The 26,289-nt window shown below is 44.2% G+C and overlaps 1 protein-coding gene across 1 annotated transcript in view; it reads right to left on the reverse strand.

The window, feature by feature from the left end:
- Positions 1 to 21,617, reverse strand: part of ptch2 (patched 2) — a 29,215-nt gene extending 7,598 nt beyond the window's left edge. The window contains exons 1-18 of the mRNA XM_007567001.2: positions 20,892 to 21,617; positions 19,587 to 19,779; positions 10,889 to 11,078; positions 10,701 to 10,770; positions 10,517 to 10,608; positions 8,168 to 8,276; positions 7,825 to 7,911; positions 7,606 to 7,727; positions 6,532 to 6,679; positions 5,618 to 5,749; positions 5,373 to 5,528; positions 4,722 to 4,814; positions 4,500 to 4,625; positions 3,318 to 3,705; positions 2,697 to 3,221; positions 1,375 to 1,517; positions 1,110 to 1,290; positions 728 to 1,008 (exon numbers count right to left, since the gene is read on the reverse strand). Coding sequence (XP_007567063.1) covers positions 728 to 1,008; positions 1,110 to 1,290; positions 1,375 to 1,517; positions 2,697 to 3,221; positions 3,318 to 3,705; positions 4,500 to 4,625; positions 4,722 to 4,814; positions 5,373 to 5,528; positions 5,618 to 5,749; positions 6,532 to 6,679; positions 7,606 to 7,727; positions 7,825 to 7,911; positions 8,168 to 8,276; positions 10,517 to 10,608; positions 10,701 to 10,770; positions 10,889 to 11,078; positions 19,587 to 19,779; positions 20,892 to 21,038 — 3,183 coding nt within the window. The 5' untranslated portion in view covers positions 21,039 to 21,617. The remainder of the gene's footprint in view (positions 1 to 727; positions 1,009 to 1,109; positions 1,291 to 1,374; positions 1,518 to 2,696; positions 3,222 to 3,317; positions 3,706 to 4,499; positions 4,626 to 4,721; positions 4,815 to 5,372; positions 5,529 to 5,617; positions 5,750 to 6,531; positions 6,680 to 7,605; positions 7,728 to 7,824; positions 7,912 to 8,167; positions 8,277 to 10,516; positions 10,609 to 10,700; positions 10,771 to 10,888; positions 11,079 to 19,586; positions 19,780 to 20,891) is intronic.
- Between the last annotated feature and the right edge of the window lie 4,672 nt (positions 21,618 to 26,289).

Here is a 26,289-nt window from a genome sequence, read left to right on the forward strand (position 1 = left end):
AAAGCATTTTTATTGTTCAACCGCACACAGGCAAGAGGGACTTGTCACCTGCTGGCATCATACTTGCCTGCCAATCTCAATCAGAGCTACTAAAGCAATGCCTTTTAAATAAAACATACTATCTACAGACAAACCCAGGTGTTGCCTTACAGAGTTCATCAACATATGTGTTTTTAATGTATGTGTGTGCATGTATTAGGGATGTTTCTCTCCAAATCACATGAAGATGCGCCCATATATATATATATATATATATATATATATATATATATATATATATATATATATATATATATATATATATATTTTTTTTTTTTTCTGATGGATGACTTGAGCAGGCCAAGGTTACAACTGGACCGATCTGCTCTCTTCCTGTGTCTCTCCTTCTCCCTTTGACCAAAACAGCAAGTGGGCTTGAAGTACAGGCTTCAGGAGGCTAAAGGCTGTTTTGACTGTTTTGCATTTCCTTTTTTTTTTTTTTTTCTGAGGCGAAGCAAACCTATGCTAGAATGACAATGTCTCTGTGTGTGAGAGAGTGGCCCTCTGCAGAGACAAACAAGGGCCCCTAGACAGCGTTGGCGAGCTATGCTGAGAGGAGTGAAAAGAAAGAAAAATGAAGAGTGGAGGAAGGAAGACAGTAATGAACTTTAGGACAGAATTGGGAAATGGCAGAATGGATGAGTGATGGAAAGACGAGGCAAATAAGCGGTGGAGGGGCAGGACTTACAATGATGCCAGCCGTCCAGGGGTTGAGCAGGAGAATGGCGCATACCAGGAAGGTACAGGCCAGCACAACGCTAATTGACAGCAGGAACCAGTGACGGAGGCCGATGTACTGTTCCCAGAACAGGAAGGGGTAACCGTTAGGGTAGTTGAGCACGCCCTTGCGGCTGAACTCATCACAAATGGCACGCACGCTCTCGATGGCCTCCACGAAGTCACTAGCCTGCCGAAGGCCGTTCAGGTAGAAGGGAAACTGAGCGAACTCCAGGGGTTCCGCTGAGGGGACTGAACAGAGGAAAAGATTATTTTGTCGTCTCTACTGAGAGACATACGTGCAAAAAAGTACTCGTTTTAAAAAAAAAAAATAAATTAAATAAAACACTTACTGCGCAGATTTTCTCCTGTGGTGTCATACTTGTCATGATTCCACTCTCTGGGGTGAGGGTAGAAGTTGGCCTGGGACGCGGCATAGCCCAGGGGATCATTACTGACCCACACGGTCAGGTAAATGTAAAACACCTCCGGGGGGATCAAACCCTCGGCATCCACCAGCCGGCGAGAAGTCAGCTAAAGAAAGATCCATGCATTAATTTTCCCCGGGGCAACAGGCTAGACCAGGACAGTGACATCTGGTTATCAGTTTTGAGGTACCTGGCTGCGGTTGAAAGGCTCTTTCTTGGAGCCTGTCTGGATGAGCAGCTTGTACGCCAGAGCTCCATCTTCGGTGCCATTCCTGTAGCTGTCAGCTGTAATCCGGCCCGTCTGCCAGTCAGCATCAAAAGCAGCCTGGAGACCTACGCGTGAGGTAAAAACACACAAAAAGGAAGAATTATTGTGGATATTACTTGGAAATGCCTTGATTCTTATAACCATAAAAGCAGAAAGTTTTTCCAGATGTTTCTCTTTGTATGAGGTGACAGTGAAAATGTGAAAGCTCATGTTTCCTCTCCCCCGCGCCCCCCCACAGTTGGCCCTGATTGACCTGTTAACTATTACTTCCTCTTGACTGGGCCTTTGACACGTTATAACCTAAGGACACCCACACACACACAAATGTACACATGCATGCAAAGATAACCCATGACCTCAACCTATCGACTACGCCACCCATGAGTCCAGGTGGAGGGGGGTGGATAGTATGACTGAACTTTTGCTCACCCTTTGCAAATTCTCAACCCCACTCCCTCTGCTCACCGCAAGACGACTTTAGTAAAGCAAAAAGTGGAAGAATTGGTTTATTTTTGTCTTTTTCTGGTCAGCGAAAGCGAAAAATCTAAGAGCTAACATGTCGTAATGATGACAATACACTAGAGTATTCTGTATAAGTGTAACTACAGGTTGTATATTTTTAGCATAAGTCAGATATATCACACCGATGTAAAGTGTCTGGTTCATTCAGGCTGGAAGAAAGCGAGAGAGACTGATACTTCAACAGAAAACAGGAAGGAAATATAAAACACGTGAACAAGCACAACAAAGATGCTCTATGTTATCCTTTTAAACTTTCAACTGGTGAATGTTAAGGAACAATTTTAAATTGGACATGTTGGCAGCTTACAAACATTGACGCTAGCAACTCCAATTATGCTAATCGCTAACACAAGATGCTAAATTGCATCATTAATTTATCCTTATTTTGTTTCAAATATTATTAAGCCCCTAATTTATAGCAAACCTTCTCTCACTCGTGTGGTGTGACTTTAGTTATGGTCCTTATATTAAAGGTAAAGACCCCTCACAGATGAAAGACCTTTGATTATCTTCTATTATAATTCTGTAAGAGCAATCTGAATTGGAAGAGTTGGAAACAACAGGCTGAGGTTTCAGGAAAACTGGTGATAAGAAATCAGCCACAAAATGTTGCACTTATAAAATAGACCCAACTACAAGAAAAAAAAAAGTTTTTTTCATTTAAAGAAAACTTCAAGAGGCTGGGGAAAGTTTATTTTTAAAAAAAACTATAAGCTCTTTACCGTTCAGCCAGTCCTGGAAGTAGTGCAGCCACATGCGGGGCAGCTTGTTGTCGCCGTCTCGGACTACGTATTTGACAGAGTTGAAGGCGTTGTGCAGCTGAATCAGCAGCCTCTGAGATCGGGCGTAGTCGAACCCGTCCATCGTCACTAAGTACATGTTGTAGAAGGAGAAGTACTTGAACTGCGCATCGATGAAGTCGTACTCCTTGGTGTCGCGGGGCACGATGTCTGTCAGGTAGAGGCCGTCATGCACCATGGTGGTCCCGTACAGCCCGAGGCTGAGAAGTCCCAGGAAGAGAACCACCACTGCGACTTTGCTCTTGGGCTTCAGGAGCAGGGGGGCGTACTTTTCCCGGGCGAACTTGGACAGGTTCCAGTGAAGGAAGGGGAGCGGGACGCACTCCTTCCCCGATTTGGAGTCTTCCACCTGGGCTAGGAGGTCCCGTGTGGAGCTGGAGGTCGGGGTGAAGAGCTGGGAGCCGTAGTGTTCTGGCACAGAGGTGCTGGTTGGGGAAGGTGATGCAGCTAGGGAGAATAAAATATAGATATCAAATGTTAGAGTGTTTTGGATTAAATATGACTAATCCTTTCCTATATTGTGACTCCAAATGATTCATGTACCCTGAGTCTGTGCGGTGGGGCAGACAATGATGGAGGGAGAGCTTGTGGAGATCTGCGAAGTCGGTGGCAGAATTGTGACGATATGCTGACCCGCTGCGTCGCACTGCGTGAACGCTTGCACGGTTGTGGTGATTTGGGTGCTGGTGGTTATTGTCGGCCCTGCAGCATACTGGTGCGCATGCGCCGTCCCCGCCCCGGGCGCCTGAGACTGCTCGCTGGCTTCCGACAGCTCATGCGGCGAGAGGTGAATAACGCGATCAGCGCACGGGCTGTACAGGCAGCAGAGGATGTCCAAGCGTTTGTCCTCGCGCCGGTGGAGGTCCAAGCTGAGGATGGCAGGGAAGATGAGCAGCACCATGGCAAAATTAAACACCACCACAATGGCTGCCTGGGGAAGGAGAGGGAGAGAGAGAGAGAGACAAGAGGAAAAACAAAGTGAGAAGAGAGCAAAATTACAGATCCATAATCGCAGCTGGGTTAAGTCAAAACTTTTTTTTTCAGTATCTTAGAGTACAGCCCAGTAAGTCAAGAAAACCCCTGCTCTAAATCAACAAGCCAGGAGGTTAGAAAGACAGGGCTAAGAGAGGAAGAGCGATTTGAAAGAAAAGAAAGAAGAAGAAAGCACATATATGTTGCGAGTCTGAGCAAAACCATCACCCCTGTTACCAACGCTTCCATCGCTGCCACCCCCCCCCTCCCCGCACTCAGCTCAGGCCCTGGAGCTGACATTCTGTTATGTGGTTTCGAGTGTGAGCACATCTATGCGTGTGTGTTTATCTGTGCGCTTGTGTGTCTCAGACCACCCACAGTTAGTCACAGATCAGAGAAAACCGCTTTGACGGGCCAGTGATATACTGATCCACTACTCCCTCCTCTCTCCGTCTGCTTCTTTAAGTCTGTTCGCAGCCCTTTATGCTCTGAATATTTCATGTTATACACACATGCAAAGACATGCATCTACAAAAAAAAAAAAAAAAAATCCAGGCCCTCTAGGTGCAGAGGCAGTAAAACCAGCAACAAAAGCTTTCGTTGCCGTGCATAAGTGTCACTTCTTTTAAGTTTTTTCTTTCATTTGCAAAAGAGCTTTGAGCTTCACGGTGCGCGATTGTGCGCTTGCCGCATTTATGTCCTAGCTGGAACATCCGCGTGAGAGTGGAATAAAACAAAAAAAAAAAAACATACCTGCAGAGAGAATGCCCGCAAGGCTGGGATGGGCACCAATGCAGCCATGAAGAACGCAATCATGTTGTTTATGGAAGTCAGAGCCACGCTTGTGCCGGTGCGACGCAAGCAGTCTCCGGTCCGCTCCTTCACGCAAACGCAAAAACACAGATGAGTCAGAAGAGAATAAGAGAGGAGATGAAAAGGGAGGAGGGCAGTGTGGAGGAGATATTTAAAAAGTACCTTAAAGGGGATATTGCTTCCTGCCTCTGTGAAGGAGTGGGCCAACAGAAACATGTCATCCACACCAATCCCCAGTGCCAGGAAGGGAAGCACCTGGGATGGGAAACGCATCCGTGGAGGGCAAAAAGGTCAGAATGAACATTTGAAGAAAGTTGACATCAAATTCTGGGCATTAAATCAAAGGAATTACCGCCCACACATACTTTTAAGATCACATTGTCCTCTGAACCAGTGGTTCCTAAACACTTTTTTTAAAGCCCCCCCTCCCTCTCCCCCTTTTTGCCACCCATAAAAAGGGACTCATGCAACTACAAAACCCTAAATATTTCTGATTTATCCTAAGACAAAACAGCCCAGAAATTAACTTCTCTGAAACAGTAACAACAACCTTAACTTTTAGTGCCTCAGTCTAGCAATATCTGATACCAAAATTCAGTTTTTTCTTTTAGTTTATGCATGTCCTTCTTCCGCATAATGCCTTTTTAATCATAAACGCACCTCAAAAAAAATTACACAGTTAACACTTGCAGTAAGGCAATAAAACCAGCATATGATGCAATAAAAGTCATCTTAATTTTAAGGTGGATAAATAATGTGCCATCGTCTATCCATCCGTCCATACAGCATAGGGCGTTGTCCTTTGTGTCGTACCTGTGTAGTAGCAGCGTTGAAAGAGAGGCCAAGTAGAGAGCAGAGACCCAGTCCTGCTGCCACCGACAGGGCTACCAGCAGGACCCCCGCCAGTCCGACAGCCCCCTGCGACTTGGCACAGTCCCACCTGAGCATCGTCACACAGGCGTAGGCCAACTAGGGAGAAGACATGCTGTGTAAACACCATAACCCTTCGCTTAAACTCCTCTCCTCATAAAAGCACTCCGATTTCACTAGGCAATCACCATGAGCAAGTATCCTCCAGCGACTCTGATGACACTGACGTCAGAGAAGGACTTCATGATGTCGTTGAGGGTGGTTGTGGAGAAGGCATGGATAGACTGACTGGAATTGCCAGGGATGCTCTGGTGGACGACCTGTAAGGAAGTAACTAGTTGTCAAAACATGCTTTGCGGAACACAAGCGAAGAAAATCCGGGGAGGAAAAAAGTTTAAAAAAAAAAAGACCAATCTATCTTTTTGAAGTATGTCTTGAAAGTGAGCATGAATGTGTTTTTACATGTGGCAGCATGTGTGTGCGTCCACACATAAGTATGACAACTGAGGAGTAATGAGCACAGATGCCAGAGGTTAGGAGGTCAAAGGTGAAAAGGATGGGATCGCACGGTTCAGGCAGCCACTCTCTGCACACTCCTCACCACGCACGGACACAAAGTTTTCTGAGAATCTACCGGCGCACGCGAAAGTCGCCGTTCGCCATCTCAAAACAGATCTGCTCCTGTTGTTTAACGCGTCAAAGAGGAGGTCGTGCGTCTCGGTCAGTTTACATTGGGAGTTTGTTATCCACCCCCACTTCTCCCCACCACCCTCTCAGCGGTGGGTGTCGGCTATCATAGCAACAGCTTGTTCCTATAACTAGGGCTCTGACAGAGAGAGATGACTGCCCTGCTGCACACACATGCACACGGAAACCTGGTGCCCTGTTCACTTCATTCAGGGAGCCGAAGACTGATGGAATTCGAATACTGCATAGTGTGTGTGTGTGTGTGTGTGTGTGGGTGTGCGCGTGTGTGTGGGTGTGTGTACGCGGAGAACAACATTGCATAGGAAGAGTAAAACACCTAAAAAAATAAAACATTTTATGTTTCATTAAACGTTGTAACAATTATATGGCTTTAGGAATAACAGCGAGTTCACACCTCCACAAACTTCCTCTGCCAGGACTCGAGGATGGCGGTGGCCTTTTCCTCATTCCAGTTGATGTCGTGGATCTCGTAGTCGTCCTTGAAGTGTTCATAGAGCTGCTTGGGACTCATCAACAGGAACATGGACTGGAGAGCCTCCGCACTGCACGGGCATGCAAACAATGGATTAGCCGGGTGTTGAGCATCATCACCCTCTTCGAAGTGACATCACCTAAAGTACCCATCTGGGAAGCTGAACAATGAGTGTAATCGTATATTTGAGACAAAAACATTTAAGACTGTATCAAGAGAACACAGTGGAGTTTGGCAAAGGAGATGTCTCACACAATCAATGGACTAAACTCTGAGTTGTGATTGGTAAAACAGGAGCAGATTAAGTCGGCATTAAGAAGAGATTCTTTAAAAAAAAAAACAAAAAAAAAAACAAGGCAAAAGCAAACCAGTGTGAATCTCAAATCTGCCGTCTGACCTGGTGCAGTACCTTAATTTGTGCTGAAATGCCTTAATAAATCCAGTGGAGTGGCTGTTTCCAAATGCTTTTGACCTCACAATCCCCAAAAGAAGAGTGCTGGAGACGACCGGCTCATTATTTATGGTCGAGGCAAACAACAAAGTCACAAGCCAGGTGAGCTAGGGTAAAAGGACCCTCCAAAACAACTCAAACAACTATTATATTACTCCTTTTTATTCATTTATGACTACTGGAAATGTTTTTTACAATTATGGCAGAAGATATGCTTTAAAAATCTTGTTAAAAATTGATTTAGTATCTAGAAGTCATACATAGACCCTACACTGGTGTTTCATGACCTGCTGTGGGTCCAACTTTGGAAACTAGTAAAAGGACTTGGGTCAGCACCAGCCAATACGTTTTTCTCCTTCTTCTTTACTTCTTTCATGCAGAAAAAAAAAAAAAGGCGTTGTAATCCACGAGACTTCATTTGAATGTCAATTATCTTTAACTAGCCTACCAAACATTCGGTTTATTTATGAACCCCATTTGTCTCGGTATGTCTGGGTTAAGCTCCAGTCTGCTGTGTTATTCTTTCTCCTTGCAAATCTGCACACCTTAGCAGGGCATCCTGGCTGCTTTTGACACGCCCTCCCAGGATGAGCTCCTCCTGCCAGTGCATGAACTTCTGACTGAAGCCGTGGCATCCGCCCTGGAGACGCCCGGCAATGTCTGGACTCTGAAAAGAAGGAAAATTACAGGCCTTAGAAAAGTGATGCTCTGCCACTACAATCGTATATGACGCCTACATTTGCAATTTGGAAGCATGAGCTCACTTCTTCCTGCTCCTTATTGGGGGCACTGAGAGGACAGTCTGGGTCGGATGGGTCGAGGCACGGCCTGTCCATGTAGGCGTGTCCCACCTGAAGAAAAAAAAAAATTAAAAGGCAGCATTAAAGCCTTGGTGTCTGTGAAAGGTGCTGATAGTTTACAGGTTCTCTTTTTTTGTGTGTTTTGTTTGCTCAACCCAAAAAAAAAAAAAAAAAAGGTGAATCCCTGTGGTGCCCCAGAAGAGACTTTACCCTGAGCAGAGAACCACACTACCCATGTTCAAAACAGTTTCTAAGTAAACAAGCAAGTCTTCCCTTCAGTAAGTTACTGTGTGTTTCAATGTCTTACCTGGGCTTTGTCCAGCATCTCTTTAAAACCTTCCAGGGATGTGTACTGGCCCAGTTCTTCCATCAGCTTGACAGGATCTAAGTTCATCCACTGGATATCTGGCATGCCCCTGCAAAGCAAAAAAAAAAAAAAAAAACCTGACTTTTAATGGTCAACTATCCAGACCCGTTTCACTGTAAAATCCTAACTTCAAGAGCAAACCCCGAACCCATCTCCTTTGCTTTACACGCTAATCTTTATTGCGAGCAGGAAAACGCCTAATCTGGTCTGTGCTCTTGCTCCTCTGCTGCACGGGGGCCACGCAGGAGGCGAGCTGCAGATACAGGATAAAATAGCGTTTATTATCCTGTTTCACGCTGCCACAATGCCCGGGAAAAAAAAAAAAAAAACAGGCACGGTGGCTGCCTGCTCACTTTCATTCCTCAGTGCCCTGCACCGAGTCATAACAATTACCTCTGCCTCGCAAACATCTTGATAAAGAGGAAAAAGTGAGGAAGAGGAAAAATAGATTCAGGGACGAGCAAGAAGGCAGGAGCACCCCCACCGTTTGCACAACACAATATTTGTGGATATTTCCACTCAGTTATCTTGTTTGCTAACTTTTATTGAACGCAAAACTAACACATTTAATAGTTTCTTTCCCCCTCCCCACCCCCCGCTTAAAATTATATTAGGCCTTAAATATATTTAACACCTAATAAAGTTTTCTTCAGAAGTCAGAGATCTTCAGAAATAATAATCCTTCGTTGTTGACTCGTTTTGTGCCTTTGTTCTGTCATTTGGAATGATAGAGAGAATCATCAGGAAAATAAATAATAATAATAATAATAATAAAAAAAAGAAAAGAATTTGGGTTCAAGATTCGATCTTCCTCCAATGGCTCCTGAGGTCCTCTCCTATTCCCACATACCAGGCTCCCATTTTGCTGCTGGTTGCAAAGACACTCCTTTATCAGCTACTTTTTGCTTGACTGAACCAGCCCTGGGCTCTTTTGTTTTTTCATAGATTGCTGTTTTTTTGTTCTCCAAAGTTTTTTTTTTTTTTTTTGCACCCCCTTCTTCACCCTCTTTCCCAATCTGTCTCCCTCTGATTTTGTTCTTTCTCCTATCTAGTGCTCTGTGTTTCTTCTCTTTTTCTTTTTTTTTTCATTAAACACATCTGAACCAGAAGTCAAACAAAAGCATCGCCACCGCGTGACCATTCCTGATTTTCTTCAGCTCTGCACAGAGCACGAGTAATAAACACTTAATAAACAACAACAGATGTCGCAAACATCGTGTGGATTTACAGCAACGCTTGGAAGATGTGTGAATCATCAAAGACCCCACTTCTCCCACTCTGGTGCGATCACACGAGCCAACTGGGAGATGCTAAAGGATGGGAAACTTTGTGTTTGTTTCTGTATGCACCGGCTTGTCATGCAACACGGCGCTGTCAGCGCCGACGGATGCATAAACAAAATATTTCTTTGCGTAGAAACATCTGCTGCGATCTAAACATTCTTTTTCCAAAGTACGCACTCAATTAAAATATCACTCCTGACGACAAAAAGAAGAGAGAGAGAGAGAGAAAAGAGAAAAAGAGAGAGATCCCTTTCAGCAACTCTATTTCTCAAGAGAACTTTGTTCCACAAAAAAGAAAAAGGGACTGAAAAAAAAAGAAAAGAAAAAACTTGAATCTGCGAATACGCCCAGACTCCACTGTTAACTGTCTTGTAGCCTCTCTCCATCCTTCTCGGGGGACTTGAGGTTTGAATAATGCCCATTTTATTTGTTGGACAACTTGGGAGCTGGGAGCCCAGGGCATTACCATGAGAATGCCGAGTGTTAGCCGTGAGCTGACAAAGCCACCCCTCCACCACCGCCGCCGCCCCCATCTCCCTCCTCCTCTGGGGCCCCTGCACTGATGGACACTCACTCGTAAACTGAAAGAATGCTTACCATTGTCTGACCCAAAGGGCTCCCCTGCCACCGCCACCACCACCACCACCACCACTGCCACCGCCTCCCCGCCCTCTGCACTACCAGCCCACCACCCAGTTGCCGCTCCAGCCATCTCCTCTCCCTTGTTTCGCCGCATCCCTCCCTAACCTTTTTCTCTTTGAATTTCTCTGTCAGAACACCCTCTCTCCCTCCCGTCCTCCTCCTTTCCCTCTCCGGACCCGAAAAGAACTCTATTACTGCCTAACGCTGTCAGTCACAGCACCCACTGACAGACCGCTCAAAGCCCAACTGTATGTCTCCATCCTGCAAGTTGTGGACTTCTTGTTAGATCGGATGGAGCTCCCAGAGACAGCCAGAGTCTTTCTATCATGCGTGTTTTTGTTGGGTCAGATATTCTGAGACTTACGGTAAGTAGGCAGAACCTCCTTGTAGCTTGGCCCCTTCCCAGAAGCAGTCCAGTGGGGTGATTATCATACACGGGAACAGCTTGTCAATCATCTTAGATCGAGAAATAAGGAGGAGGAAACAATTAAAACCAAAACAAGTGAGAAATGTGCGCTTGAAGGAATGAAGCAGACTCGTCAGCTTACCCTTTCAATCATGACGTTTTCTATAATAGGAATTCCTGATTTGTAGCATATTTTATTGAGATCCCACGATCTGTGAGAGACGAAAAATAATTCAAAGTTAGCTTTTCTTTCTTTATTCTGTTTTTTCTTTTCTTCTTTTTTTTTTTTACAACGGATTCATGCAAATATGAGGAAAACCCTCCACTCACTTTCCAAACAGCGACACCTGCACCTTGCTGGCCGACAGTGCCGCCTCCATGTGAACCAGCAAAGCCTCCTGCGTCAAAATGTTGGTGCCCTCTTCTTTGGGTGTCTGGATGAGCATCTGTGAGGTAAACACCGACTCCTCTCCCTGCTTCTCTCTGGTGTAGCGAAGCTCTGTGCTCACCCGACTGCCAGCTAGAAAGAAACAGAAAGAAACAAATTGCTTGATATTCTTCAAGGATTTAAAAAAGCGCACAATTGCAGCCTATTGCGGGTTTTTTTTTTTCATACTATACGCACACACTTACACAAGAACACACACACACACACACACACACACACACACACATGAATATATATGTATTGACCAACGCCCTTGGCCTTCACCAGTGTTGGTTTTGAAGGCACTTCACACAAGGCAGCGTCTGGCCAAGAGAAATGACTAATACGGCTCCTCATTGGTTCCTTCTGTGAAACAGATGTGCCCTGAGTTAGTAAGACCAGGCTTCTGATGCCCCGAAAAACCGTCTACCTTAGCTCTTGCAGCAGCAAATAGGGACTCAAACATTCTGTACCAGCAGGAAAAATACAAAATAAAATAAAATCCTTATCAGCATATGGCTTGCTTTTCTTGATAAAATTCAAGACTGACTGCATGAAAATGCCCTTCTTCTGAGTAGTAAGGAGCCCAAAAGACAAAAGACTATAACGGTACACCAGAAGATAAAGAAAGTTGAACACATTTAAGAGAAAAATAAGCTGTGATGAGCAAGAAAAATTTTAGAAGGAGCAAAACACACAGAGAGAAGAAAAGTAGAGCTATGCTGTGCTGTGTGGTAGACCCCAGCCCCTAATTACAGGAGGTTGCCCTGAAAAGAGTTTGCCAGCCGGGGGGATCTGCGCCTGTGCCAAGTGGACATGAAACATGCCGCGCTGGATCACAGAGAGCCTGTCTGACCCTCTCGCTGTCCCACTACATGACAACCCCGGAGAGAGAAAGACAAGGAGGGGAGGCGGGGTGAGAGAGGGAAAAAAAAAAAAAACGGGACGAGGAAGAGAAGTTTGGAAACAGGGGCTATCAGCATCTTAAATGAATTTTTTTTTTTTCCACTCTTTTACTCACTTCCACTGCGCTTCCCTCATTTATGGCTTCACTCTATTGTTAAGCACCTCTATCTCTTTTCCTTTTAACATAAACTGATTTGCTATATCTTTCCATCTGTCTAGTTTTTGTGTCTTTTTTTTCTCTCTCTCTCTCTCACGTTCCCCGCACCTCCTCCCCCCAACCCCCAACCCCCCACCCAGCCCAGAGCGGGCTGCTGTAATTGATGGGGAGAAAAGAAAAAACAAACTACGCAGCTAAAGTGTGAGATCAGGTTAGGATTTCTGGGCCTCGGAGACACAAGTCCAATATTTCTAGGCTTCACTTTCAAGGATTTAATTATATTCGCGAACACCCGATCAACTTGTTTGGATTATGTCTTATTTCTATTAGGCCACGTAGTGACAAAATCGGACAAACGTGACTTTCAAAAGTCTTAGGTGAATGTATCCACACGTTACAAATGAGTTACATCGTCACCTCCGTTTGAGATGAGAAAGTTGCATGTGAGTGTCACAGAGTCTTTTTCACACTGTCATGTGTCTGTGCTACAAGGAAATATCCCACTGGGTGCAAATCCGTGATTCGACTCCACTCGGTGTCCATCCCCGCAGCAGCTTCCCAATTAAAAATGGCTACGCCAAAATGAAAGCTTTTCCGTTCTGCGGACCTCTTTCTGACATCTGTTAAAACCTTTTTTGACGTTTCGTATGTTAACCTCTGCAACACGGGGTTTTGATCCCAACAGGAACTGGGTGGCTTGGAGAGACTCTGGCTCTGTAATTACAGGCCTCCTGAAGTAAATTATAGCTATTTGTGTCTCGTTCCTCCCATCTGGACCACCCAAGCGGTCTGTCCTCTCCCCTGCTCTCCTTCTCGCCTTCGTTCCTCAGCCCCAGGTCCGGCCCCAAAACACCCGAACTCTGCAGAGTGTCACAGCAACCCTGCTTACTACTGCTCGAGTAAACTCAGCTCTACCTTTTCTTGTTCCTCTCATCCTTTTCTCCCCCTTTTTCTCTTTCTGAACTTCTCTGTCTCCCACTCGCTCTTTTTCACTCTACCCCTTACTCTCCCTCTCCACTCAGTCTTAAAGAGACAGCTCCCAAGAAATGTTCCCACCCTGAGAAGGAAGCTCTTTCGAGTGTGGAAAAAACGTGAAAAGTCGGTGATTTTTATGGCATTCACGACAAGGAATCATATTTTTTTTGTTTTTGTTTATCGAAAACAGAATAATAATAATAAAAAACAAATAAAAAAAAAACATTTTAGACCATACATAAAAGAAAGACATGTATGTGGTGTTTTTTAAAGGCTTATATATTTGAGGAAGCATGTTTGGTGCAAAATGAACTTTGTTAACTAGTCTTACCACCACAGATGCTTTCAAAGCAGTTTGGATACCAAGAAACTGAAAAAGTGAAAGAAAACATCATAACAAACCCAACAAAACTGTGAAACAAGGTTTTCTACCCTTCTATTGACAAATGTAGTGTGTTTTTACAGATATCTGCATGTCCTTTTCTCTCCATCGGATCCTCCAAAAAGCAAGAAATCCCTAAACCAGTGTGGCTTCTCACACCTAAGATGATGCCAAGACTTTATAAACAGCTGATTCTGTTCTTTGCACCATCTATAGACCTGATCCCAGTTCCAGGCCCTGCTAGGTCAGACCGGGCCACCTTCAAACTTCAGTGTGGTAGATTAGCTGGATTAGGGGGCCCCTGAAAGGCCCCACGCTGTTACGGAGGAAGACCCAAAACGAAGAGGGCTTAAAGTGACATGTATGCTTTCACTTGCTATACGTAGTTGTTGTTTTTGCCTCATCTATAAAGTGTGTCAACAAGAGAGGAAGTCTCTGTTTGCTTTGAAATTACAAATTTCAGAAAACAATGTTGCTCAGACCAACATAAGACTATCTGGCTGGCCTTCTATGCAACATCCCTACACACTCACTTTAGGTATTTTCTATATTCGGAGCCACCAGAATCCAGACTGCGGACCAAGGAACACCCATGTACCATGGCATTCCCCCAGCCGGGGCGCCTCCCAGCAGATGGGCTGTTCCTCCATACAATCCTTCAGTATGGCTCCACACTGAATGCAGACCCTTTGTCATTCAACCCTTCAATTTCTTTCAAATGTTTCCCAACAAACAGCAGAATAAAAAAAAAAAAAGGTCTTTTTTCCCTCAAATGGACCAAAACTTTCCCAGCCCCGTAAAACAATGCCGGAACCGTCTGTGGGAGGGTGAGGCTTGGGGGCGAGAAAGAGGATCTGGCGTGTTGCTGTCTTACCTATAGAAATACACTGTATCTGTTCGTGAGTCATCAAGGATACTATTGCTTTAGCAGAGAAGCTGCATCAAATCAAGAAAGCAACAGTCATCACTTCTGCTTGATTGTAATTTGCCCACTCCGCTTTTCACACCTATCCTGCAGAAACTGTATCCACGGCCAAAACAACATGAAAATCAGTTTCACTTACATTCTATTCAGATGTGCCAGTGGTGTTAGCCACCACACATAAATTTCCACCACGGCTGGCATTTAGGCACTTTCCATTTCCATATGTATAGGCTTGCCTCTGCTAATTATGCTAATCATGGGCAGTGTTGGCCACTGTGAAAAATAGTCACATTAGACACTCCACTGACCGCTAATACTGCTTAATGTGTGGTTGAAACATACATTCATCCCAGCCTGAAAAGCAAAATTTTTCCACGTTGCTGGTCTCATTCAGATGAGAAATGAATTTATTGAGCCCAAGGAGGATTTCTTTTTTTGTTTTCCTCCCCTTCCCAAGTACCAAGAAAATGTCCAGTCTCTGTCTCCATCACTCTCTCTTTACTTTTTATACTTTAGTGGTGTAAAGACAGACGCAAATGGTGCAAACTCTAAGGTGACTGGTGTCGCTTTATACCGTGCAAACCAGAGACAAAGGTTGCTCTTCAGCAAAAGGAGAAGGGGCGCCACAGTATTCTGATTGAGGTTTTATTATCCTGCTTTCTAAGAAGATTGCATTCAGTGTGGCTGAGACTTGACCGTCCACTGCCAAGATGTTGTTTTTTAAGATTTGGCACCAAGACATAGTAAGTGACTATGTTTTTCTGAGCTGCACAATATATGAAACGTTGCAACATTCAAGAGTGCAAAAGAACCGCCGTGGCAAAGTGTGGATTGTGTGCAAAATTTGATGTGCAATCGAAGGTGCAAAAATATTTGATCATAGTTACTTTTATTGACTGAAAGCTGATCTAAATTTTAGATTCAGGGACGCTAACAACGGTGGACAGCGATGGTTATACTGTGAGAATGGAAATGAAAGAGAAGAGGGAAGGAAAAGTAGGTATCATCAACATCATCGCATTGTAAAAAAAAAATAATAATAATATTCCAGTATTGTGCATCCCTCCATATTTCCAACATGAACGTTTGACTAGCCAGTGAAACGTGATTAGATCTGGTGTTTGGGCTTGAGAAAATGACTGCAGTCAAAATAAATGTAGGTGAGCATGTGTCTGTCATCTGCATATGTATATATTTCTGTTCCGAGTGTGTTTATTTGTTAGGGGGTGGTCCTGGTCCGTCTGCTGAAGCGTGCGTGCGTGTGTGTTGGTGGCGGTGGATGCTGCTGAGAAATAGGATGGAATGAGGTAGTGTTGAATTGAAGGATGGAAGGAAGGGGTGAAGTAAACATTTGGAAGTGACCCAGGTTGACTCTGGTCTTGTTTGTTCTCTCTACCAGTGAGGTCCCAGGCCCTGAACGCTGGGAGTTTATTTATCTAGCTGGGGCACCGCCGCGCACTATTCACCTCCAATAATGCCTCATAGAGCTCCCTTTCTCTGTCTGAACTGGGCCGCTGTGTGCACTCCGATGAATTATAGCATTTACCTGCCGCGCCGCTCCGAGGTTTGTTTAGAAAAACCGCTCCAAGCTCCCGAAATGCCCACGTGTGCATTCGCTCATTTGCGTAAACCCAGACGCGTCCCTCTGAAACTAGCCCTTTCTTTCTGATTCCGATCAATCCGGTTCTTGATCTCCTCATATCCCGTCTGATTTCACATCGAGCTAAACCAGGACTTCATCCCTGGGCATTCACACCCATTTGGACTGCGGAGAGTCTCTACCTCCCCCTCTTTCCACGCTGACTTTTTATGGGACATGTGGCGTGGCTGCAGGGCCCTGTCTTGCTACATTCATATTTGGACAGCTTGAGTCTGTGTATATGTCTGTCATGGCTCACCCGATCCCCGCCAAGAAAGATGAGTTTAGTTGATGTCAGAGTAAACACCGCCTCTTTTACGTGAAAGCCCGTTTCATTTCTTTTTTTTCCGCCTTCTACCCCTCCCCACTTTCTCTTTTCCAAACAAGTCTTTCAAACAGCACATTGTAAATTGAGAATAACAAGGAGAAAAGGCAAGTATCTAAACAAAGTAAGAAAAGAATGCACTGTATTCTGGTAAACCTTTAGGCAAAAGAAAGCAATCCATGTGGCACGACTTTGGTGGGAAATGAAGAGATGCAGGAGACAGTCTCACACTTGATGTTTGTTTAAGTGAGTCATGAAAAAAAATAGCAGCAAAAAGTGGGGAAAAACGTGTGAGAAGGCCATAAACCTTCCACCCTGTTCCTGCCCCAACCCCCCTATTGTCTCTACTCATCCCTGTCTTCTTCCTGCACCTCTTTTTATGATCTTTCCTTTCTGCTTGGGAACAATAAAGACTGTTGATCAGGTCACAGCATCAGCTCAAACAAAATAGTAGAAAAGTGGTAGCAGAGTTCAAAGATGCCGTGATCTTAGGGCCCCGACATTGGAATCGGCCAGTTTTGAACAGCGTTCGAGTGCTGGACAATGTGATTTTGGTCTAAATATTTGAAATGGACAAAAATAAAAATAAAAATCTGATGAAATTTTAGGGGGACACATGCTTTGACGTATACATTCTTAATTTCCCAAATCAGAGCCAGTTGGTCAGAAAATAGAAAATCTGCAATCTGTATGGGCCAGGAAAAGCTTGGCTGGAGCATCTCTATTGGACTGCGGATAGTCTCTACCTCCCCCTCTTTCCACGCTGACTTTTTATGGCACTTTTCTCTAGCCCTTAGTCAACTAAGGAAAAGAGACAGTCTTCATAATGGTTCATTTTAAAGCAAACTCTGTGAGGCATTACCAGAATCCAGTCGTAATCCTTCTAACAGACTAAACACCCTGATGCTGCGGCTTTTAAATCTCTCCTACCCAGGTGTGAGGGTGAAAATCAGTCCTCCTACTTATGAGCTGCACGTTCCTGTTGCAAATGCATGACAATACTTGAGTCAAGCCACAAACATCTAAGCCACTAAAAGTAAGACGGCTAAAACCTTTCAAGATTTCTGACACATCTCCCGACGTCTAGCCCTCCTCGGACTCAGGCCGCTGTGCTTCACAGCGTTTTGGTCCCGCAGAAAGGGAGGAAGCAATTAAAAAAGCCCCGGTGGCCTGACTTCACAGAGCAGGTAGAAACATAAACAGACGCACACACAAAAACGGAGGCAGGCGGACAGAAACGCAGCCTGGAACTCAAGCTGAACACGTCTGAGGTGAGAAAGATGAGAAGTTTGTTTGTGTTGAGAAGTTTGAATATATGATGGGAACCACATGCACCTACAGCACGACCGGGGCATCAACACTCGCAGTGTTGACTCCCAGCGAGGAAACCCCGACAAATTAGGACAACTGCAACACAGTAAGCATCATTAAAACCCACTCAAAGAGACACAACAATATTTTGAGTCTCTTCGGTTGAAATCTGCTGTTTTATTGGTGAGCATGTCGCCCCCCCACCACCACCACCTCCAACCCTCCACCCCATTCTCCAAACCCCTTCATGTTTTCTGGCTCACATACAATAGCGCATGAGTGTGTGTTGCTCTATGTTTGTGTGTGTGAAAGAGAAACAGAGAGAACTAACCTCTCCTTGTTACCGAACCACTTTACTCTCCATTGAGGCCCTAGCAGCTTTGTCAATGGGCTATTGGTGGAAACAAGGCAGGCAGAAACTTTAGAAACATGGCCACAGCCTCTTAAAGGCACAGCGCTCCCTTTCAGCAGCAGCAGCAGCAGCAGCAGCAGCAGCAGCAGCAGCACCCCCTTCCTCTACTCCCCTCCTGGTTCAGCTCTCTGAATCCCGCAGCAAAACAACTGGCACACAAACAACTAAACATCTCCTTTAAGTGGGCAGCTCGGCCAATTAGCTCTAGAGGTAATCCCAAAGATTTACACTAACCGAAGCAATTAGAAACAGTGGCAAATCATTCTGTTGTTCCTGTTTCTCTTCAGAAATGTACATTTTCTCTCCTTTAGCCTCAGACTGATCATTTTCTTCTAACTTTAACAGAGAAAGTTTTTTTTTTCTTTTTTGTTTAAAAAAAAGCATGCCCCAGAGGAGCATATTCAAATTCCGGTGCAAGTCAAGCGTACAGGCTTCCCAACACTTGTCTCCCGACACCAAGCAGTGTGTGGGGGAGACTCCTCCGACACCTCCGCGCCGGGCCCTGTGGGAGCCGCCTGTTCCTGTCCTCCAGTGACATGGTGGGCTTAAAAAACCCTATAGAGTCTGTTTATATTCACCAACTGCTGTGGCGCTTTTAGAGTGTGCAAAACAGGTGGGTAAACTTCAGCTGCATTCACTTATATATATTTTTTTCTTCTCACTAGGAAGAGAGAAGGACGAGGGAGGAGAGAGGAGGAGGAGGAGGAGGCGGGGGTGGGGAGGTGGGGGGTTCAGGGAGGTGGTGCCTGCTTGCCTCTTGTTGAATGGAATCCAAGAATAGTTAGGGACCACACAGGGAGCTGGAAGAGGGTGGGGGGGGAGGGGTCAGAGCCCTCAAAGATGGCTAACCATTCACACAGTCCCATCTGCTGCGGGGATCAGGCCCGGCACAGAAAGCCTGAGGGTTTAAAAGGAATTTGGCCAGTGTGAAAAACTAAATGAGGCTGCCTTTGCCTCTGAAAATGAACTTATATCTAAAAAACACAGGCGAATGAGGAGAGGAGGGTTTTATGAGGGAGCTTTCATGGTCAGAAGCAAAAGTACGTCCCTGCCTGACAGAAGCCTTTTAAAGTGGAGATGTCAGAATTCTGTTTTCAGGGAACGCTGCACAAACAAACTGGAACACGAGTTCAAAGAAAAGGCTATCCTCATGGTGTGTTACAATCAACAATTCAACTATACACAAGGATGTACCCACAAAACAACAACAACATAAAAACAAACTAATTTATGAAAAGCATCTTTTTTGATTCATCAAAACCCTAAACTGTGCATCTGCTCTTGTCAGATCAGCCAATCAAACTAGAGGCCCTGTCACCTAGCTCCCTCCCTCCCATGGCACCAAGGTGACACTAATATGGCCACCCTGCATCTTTTCACCAGCCATTATTGTCATTCATACTCTTGTTAGTAAAAAAAAAGAAAAAAAAGAGCTGGATCTGTCAAGCCTCAAAGCCCCCGCAGCAGCTGTGGAACCTGAACCCAACAAAACAACAGCACGAGCAAAGAATTTCACCATCATTCCTCCTCCGTGCCCTCTCTCCAAGCAAGACATCTCTTGAAACTCACCTTCCACCCAGAGCTGCTCGATGTTGGTTTCGATGGATGCCACCCGGAGTCCCACAGACAGAGCCCCGAACACCAAGAGTCCAATGAAGAGCACCTTCCCGCAGTGCCTCTGGATGTGGCAGCCCAGAGAGAACAGGAAGGCCTGGAACCTCGCCCGGATCCACAGAGGAGCTTTCTGACCTACTGCCTTTCCCTGGACGCCAGGCAGGATTGGAGGGGTTAAAGAAAGGGACATTATTGCAAAGTTACAACACGCAGGCCAAATAACGCATCATGCAATGCTTGCATTCAGAAACAGGATCCAACATGAATACTTTAAACTTAGCTAAAGACTACAGAAGAATACTGCACCAGAACTCATTGTTTGTTTGTTTGTTTTTTATCCATATACAGATACATTCAGTGGACAGGCTGGTATCCAGTGACATTTAGGATTGGGGGAAATAATTCCTATGTATTATAAGTGACAGTGATATGGTAAAGTTAAATACTCTAAAGCTAATTGGATGCAAATTTTTTAAGTTATAAAGGCAGCTATGTTTCTTCTTTTTCTTTTAAAATATATATATACAAGCAAAAGTGCAACAAACAAGCCTTATTCAGTGTCTGAGCAGAAGTGGAAACTAAAACGCCTGCATACTGACAGAACAGCCGGTTACAAATGGGGTTCCAGCTAATAGAAACCATTCTGTTATGTGCCTTTCAACGCCTTCTCCTCAACAGTTTAACTTAAATCTGGCCCAATCCGCCTCATGGTGTGGGAGCCATTCGTTAGAAATGTCACTGCTGCTGCTGCAGAGGACATAGCTTTCTGGTGTTGTGGTTTCTCTCAGCGGTGCTGAAACACGTCCAAGCATCCGGGCGGTCCAAAGATGCTTTGTCAGATCAAACTGAATCAGTGAATTCCTCTACGGGACCCACCACATTTCCAAACAGACCCGGGGCCAGTGCGCTGCTCTCCGCTGGCTCGCGCAGAGCCGGGGAAAGCACGCACTGCACGGCTGCAAAACAAGCCGCTCCGCCGCTGATTTGTCTCAGGGACAAACATGAATGAGACGCTGCATGTCCATTCAAACAAGCCGCTGTTATCGCATGAAACTGACTATTTTCCAGTGAAGAACTAAGAGATATTATTATTTTTAACCCAGATCCTGATTCTATAATGGGAATTCAAAACCCCAACTCTGGTTCACACACGCACTCTCAAATTGGGTTCAGATGAAAGCTTTTTTTTTTTTTTTTCATTCACTTTTGCCGACTTGAATGAGAGTAAATCCCGCACAGGCTGCGAGTGAAATGCATCACCTTTGAGATCTGTTTAAGTGCGAAAGCGGCATGGCAGTAGCTGGGTCTCCGCTGCAGGTCTGTGTGCGCAGGCGGCTGAGAGCGCGTATAACTCGGGGGTAAATCTCCAAAGACGCCGGACCCTGGGACCCCGCGATCCGAGGCCATAGTCCAAAGAGAGTGATCGGGGCGCGGAGCGATGCGAAGGGGAATCGATGCTCGACGTTCAGGAAAGGCAGTAATCCGACATAGACGTGGAGCGCATCCAGCACCACCGGCGACAAACTCGCTTTTCTACTCTTCCACGGAGCCAAACAAGTCTCGAAACTCCATCCCGACATTATGCGCCGAAATCCGTATAGATCCTTCAGTCTTCATTCGTCCCGAGAGTTGGTGAAACTGCGTCTCAGAGAGGAGCTGTAGTAGTAGTAATAGCAGTAGTAGTAGTAGTAGTAGTTGGAAAGCCTAACAGTCTGAGTCCGTCCGTGTCAAGTCTAACTCCGATCCCGTAGCGGTAACATTTGGAGAGGTTCGCCTCTCGGCAAATCCTGAAAAGGGAGGTTTGATGGAAAAGTGCTCCGGCTCCCATTGGCCAAGGAAGAGGCAAATTACTTTGCAAACATCGCCTATTATTAGCTGCTAAGCAACAGCTCACCAAAGTGGAGAGAGAGGAGGACCACCCAGGCTGCCGCTGCCTGGGCTTGGGGGGAGGTAGAGGAGGGCGGAGTGGGTGAGGGAGGGACGGAGAGAGAGGAACTCTTTCAATAAACTCTGCACGCGCGCACGCGCACGATCCTCGTGCACAAGCCCTCTCGAGCTCGTCTAACCATTCCCAGCGACCTTCCAGTTTGCACATGCCGTCAATTGATGAAGCAGCGCCGGGCATGCATGCAAACAGTTCTCAGCTCCGCTGTTTCATCAGCGCAGGCCAATCAGCGAGAGAAGAAAAGTTAATTCAGCTTTTCAGACTGGAATGTAAACATGTGATTCCGTTTTCTTCTCTCTCTCTCTCTCTCTCTCTCTCTCTCTCTCTCTCTCTCTCTCTGCACGTTTTGTGTGGGAATTGCAGATCTTTCAACACTCTTTCTATCACTGTAGCCCATCTCATGTTTGAAAAAGCTCGAGAGCCTCTCATTTGTGACAAAATCCCCAAATCAGGTCTTTTTTTTTCTTTTTCTTTTTTTTAAAAGTCAGATCTGAGTCTTTGGTGTATGAGCAGCTTGCAACAGACAACTGTGGTTAGGGCTTCAACAGCACCTTGCTAAAGTGGGCTTAGTCAGACCCCTGGAGATTTACAACATTTTGGTACTTTACTACATTATGTGTATTTTATTAGCGATTAATGTGACAGAATCAGACAAAATAGTGTTTGATTGTGAATTGGAAGAAAAATCAGAGATTGTTTTCAAATATAGCAGCCGAATGAAAACTATAAATATTGGCGTTTTTGCCCATCAGTTTTATGCAAAACATGAATGGAGAGCATATTTAAAGATGAGCTTTCAGATTTTCCATCACATTCTCAGCTGGATTCACATCTGGACTTTGACTGGGCCTTTCTACCACGTGAAAAATGCTCTGATCTAACTTATTTCATTAAATACTATCATGCTGAAAGGTAAAACCCCAGAACCGGTTTTCTTCTTGCATTTAGGGACATCCATTTTCCCATCAGCTCTGACTAGTTTCTCTGTTGAAAAACAAGCATCTCCACAGGATGATGTTGCCACTGCTATGCGTTATCATAGAAATGTTCTCCTCAGGGTTGTATCCAGCACTTATTTTCCTCCACACATCATTTTTTTTGCACATTAAAAGAAGATGAATACAAACTTACTTCAAATTCATTTTTTAATTTCTTTCAGTAAAAATGTCAATGTTCCTTCCACTTCACAGCTATGTTCTACTCTGTGTAGGTCAATCACATAAACCTCCGATGATATACACTGAATTTTTATTTTAACTCTACAAAACGTTTAGGAGGTATTAATACTTTCAGAAGGCAATTTGCACCAATAACTGTAACTTTCCGACTCTTGAGGCCAAAGTCATCTACAAAAGAAAAATGTAACCGTTCTCTCCGGTAAAATGACAACAACAAAAAAGTAAGCAAAGGAGGTGTACTGGAGTAATTTTTCTACACACACATCCTTTTTGTCAACACCGCGGTGCTGCCTGGTTCAGTGTGACAGCCGTATCTCCAAGCAGGTTTTTGGAAAACGTCCATGTCTCACCATGCATGACTTCATAAGTTCAGAAAGCAGAGAGCAGAGAGAAAATAAGTAAAGAAAGAAATGAGCAAAGGAAGGAGGAGAGGAAGAAAGAAAGAAAGAAAGAAAGAAAGAAAGTAAAGTGAGGAACAAGAAGAGAGAAAGAAAGAGAGAGAGAGAGAGTAAAGAAAAAAAAAAAAGAAAGCATTCCCAAACCTGACTTAATTTTTAGTGCTCTGCTAATACGAGCCCTCATTGGCCCCACTCATGACTGTATGGGGGTGAAGAACAAACACAACCCGATTAGAGTCATTCTCTACCTAAACATCATTCTGAGCCGGCGTGAGGAACATTTGTCAGGCGGCTGGTGCTAATGTGGAGCCTTTTAGGTGCCAGTAAAACAATCTGAGCTCAAATTGAAGCGATTTGTTGCATACGCAGGTGACGCTGTGAGAAGCCGGGTTTTTTGCCGACAGCGATGAAGGTGCTTGTAAGTTCAATGTTGCCGTTTGATGTCGAACTCCTGGTTCCATCATCACTATTTTGCAAAATAAAATAACACAGGCTTCAGTGTGGTGAAATGAGGCGGATATACATTTAAATAAGATTATGCTGACTTTTTATTTATTATTATTTCTGTTTCCACTATACTTGGCACAGTGTTTCACAGAGGCACCGGAAAATGTTAAGTTTTCACCTGTATTTTATCCAGATTTTGCTATTTTTAAGTTTAATTGCATAGTTATTTACCTGACAAAAAGCGTTTCTGAAAAAGCATTTTACATTATGATTGCAAACAATGCTTAAATGTATAGCTTCTCACCAACTGGCATTTTATAATCAACTCACTATTGTGATTTTGATCCAACTAAACTGAATGCTGTCAAATCAGAATTTGACCTCAAGACTGATTCTGATTGAAATAATATGAGATAAATCTGCAAGCATGGGATGATACTTTTTTGTAAAGTGTCATTATTAAAAAAACTATAAAATTATAAGTCTACAAATAACAAATTTCCCATAGACAATTTTGCTGAAGAATAAATATGTAAACACCTGTAAATGAAATGAAATGAGAGTTTACTTAATGCTAAAATGTAACATATCTCCAACAAATAGTGATGAAAAAGAGGTATAAAATCAAAACAAACTAATTCCAACACAATCCCTTTCAGGTTTTCTATTTTTTTTTATGAGCTTAATCAAAACATATTCAACTGTGGTTAAATTTCTTTTGTCCCCACTGAAAAAGATGCAGCGTCCATTCATTAGTCACATTTAATTTTAAAAAATCCTGGTGCGCAAACCAGCGTCAATAATCATTGAAAATATGGGGACGGGTCTGAATAATGCTTCAGTTGCTGCCGTTCACAGCATTTACACAAAGGGCCAGAGCAAGATTGAATGTGGCCCTGGGTACAGTTTCATTTGGGGGCCCACTTCCAGATAAGCCTACTGCGGTTACTAGCGGAGAGAACAACCACAGGAAATTTGTTCTCACTGATAAGAAACATTTGCAGAAAATATGATCCTTGCTCATACAAAATTGGCAGATAATACTAAGCGCTATTTTTATAATAACTCTAAAATAATGAAAGGGATGAACTAATATTTCAACCTTTTTCTCCCATTATGCTGTGATGCCCTGGGCAGAAAGCCACATTGCTGACATCTAAGACCGTCACTGTCAACTGATAAAGTGCTTCACTTTATGTATCTTATTGCAGTTAGGAGACATTTAGCTCGTTGTTGTTAAGGTGGCTTTGTAAGAAAAAGGACAGTTTTAGAACATTATCCTATGATTATTGTAATTTCTAAATTCTAACTGTCTTAGCAAGTCCAACATTTTTATTTGCCATCATTACATTGTGTTTTATTATTAAAGTTAATACAATACATCTAAATTTAATGTCAGATATTATTTGCTGCCCAACAACTCCTCGTTGTCAGTCACTGCCACGCGTCTACAAATACGCCCTCCGTCTCTAGACCCTCTGGATTTTCCAGTGTGGCGCTGACCAGCCTGCGGACCGGCTTCTCTTGGACTGGGTTGGGTCAGGTTGAGTGGTAGAGGCAAACAGGCAGCTGGAAATGGGAGCTAATGTGGAATGTGAGGAATTGGACTGTGTGGTAAGGGGCCCCTTGAAGCCTAACAAACTCACGGAGGTCCGAGGCCTGGTCTAGAGGCCTTGGATAAATAAACCATGGGAGATGACCATGCGCTGTGTAGATATCTGCCATCACACCTCCCTAGCCTCCAAACACAAACCCTTAATCCCTCCTTCACCTCTCCACATCCTTTGTCCCATATGTTCTCTCTCTCTCTCTCTCTCCCAACTTCCTCCGTTTATCCCCTCCCCTGCCTCATCCTCTTCTATTTTTCTCTTCTTTCTTTGCGTTCGAACCTTTCCTATCATGCTCATCTCTCTTTTTGCCTCGTTCTGCTACCCCGTTGTTCCCTCTCCCTCCGCACAATCTCCATTTCTCCATTTCATCTCTCCCCAGTGAACCCACCGATCCAGTCACTCATCCATGCTTGAGCTGCTGTCCGTCGCGGGTTTTGTATTCACTGTAAGCAGAGTTACGGACCCGCTTTGGCACTCAGCTGTCTCCCAGCGGCCGAGTTGCTGATTGTTCAGGCCCAGAAAGTGTTTATTTAACACAGAAGCAGCGAGATCGCTCACGACTGCATTTCTTCTATTGCTTTCAGAAGAGCTATGCAATAGGAGGGAAAAGTTTTTACATGAAGGCAACTCATAACCAAGGAAGTCTAAGGGAACGTTGTTGGGATTTTGATCTTCCACAGAAATCATGTAAAAGTACTAAATTTATAGCCTAGTAAGAATATTGTAGAAAAGTTAATTTACAAAAAAAGTTGATCTTAGAATATTAGAACAAAAAAACATCATCAAACCCACCATAAAAAAAAGAGTTGATGATATTTAAGATTTGAAAAATTCAAGCTCTCACAGTATAAATATCTAAACTTTGGAGGAAAAGGAATAAAGTAGAAAAGTAACAATATGTGTTCAGTATATGTACATGCTCAACTTTTAAGTTCCAACCAGTCATTTATACAATTACAAAAACTGAAAAAAGTCCATTTTTGTGTTCCTTTGAAAAGATCATGATTTTCATTTTATTTTTTTTTCAACAAGAAAACATAAAGTACAATATATTTATCACACTAACACCCAGTCATGGAG

Source organism: Poecilia formosa, unplaced genomic scaffold, assembly GCF_000485575.1.
Source record: "Poecilia formosa unplaced genomic scaffold, Poecilia_formosa-5.1.2 Scaffold202, whole genome shotgun sequence".
Taxonomy (NCBI): domain Eukaryota; kingdom Metazoa; phylum Chordata; class Actinopteri; order Cyprinodontiformes; family Poeciliidae; genus Poecilia; species Poecilia formosa.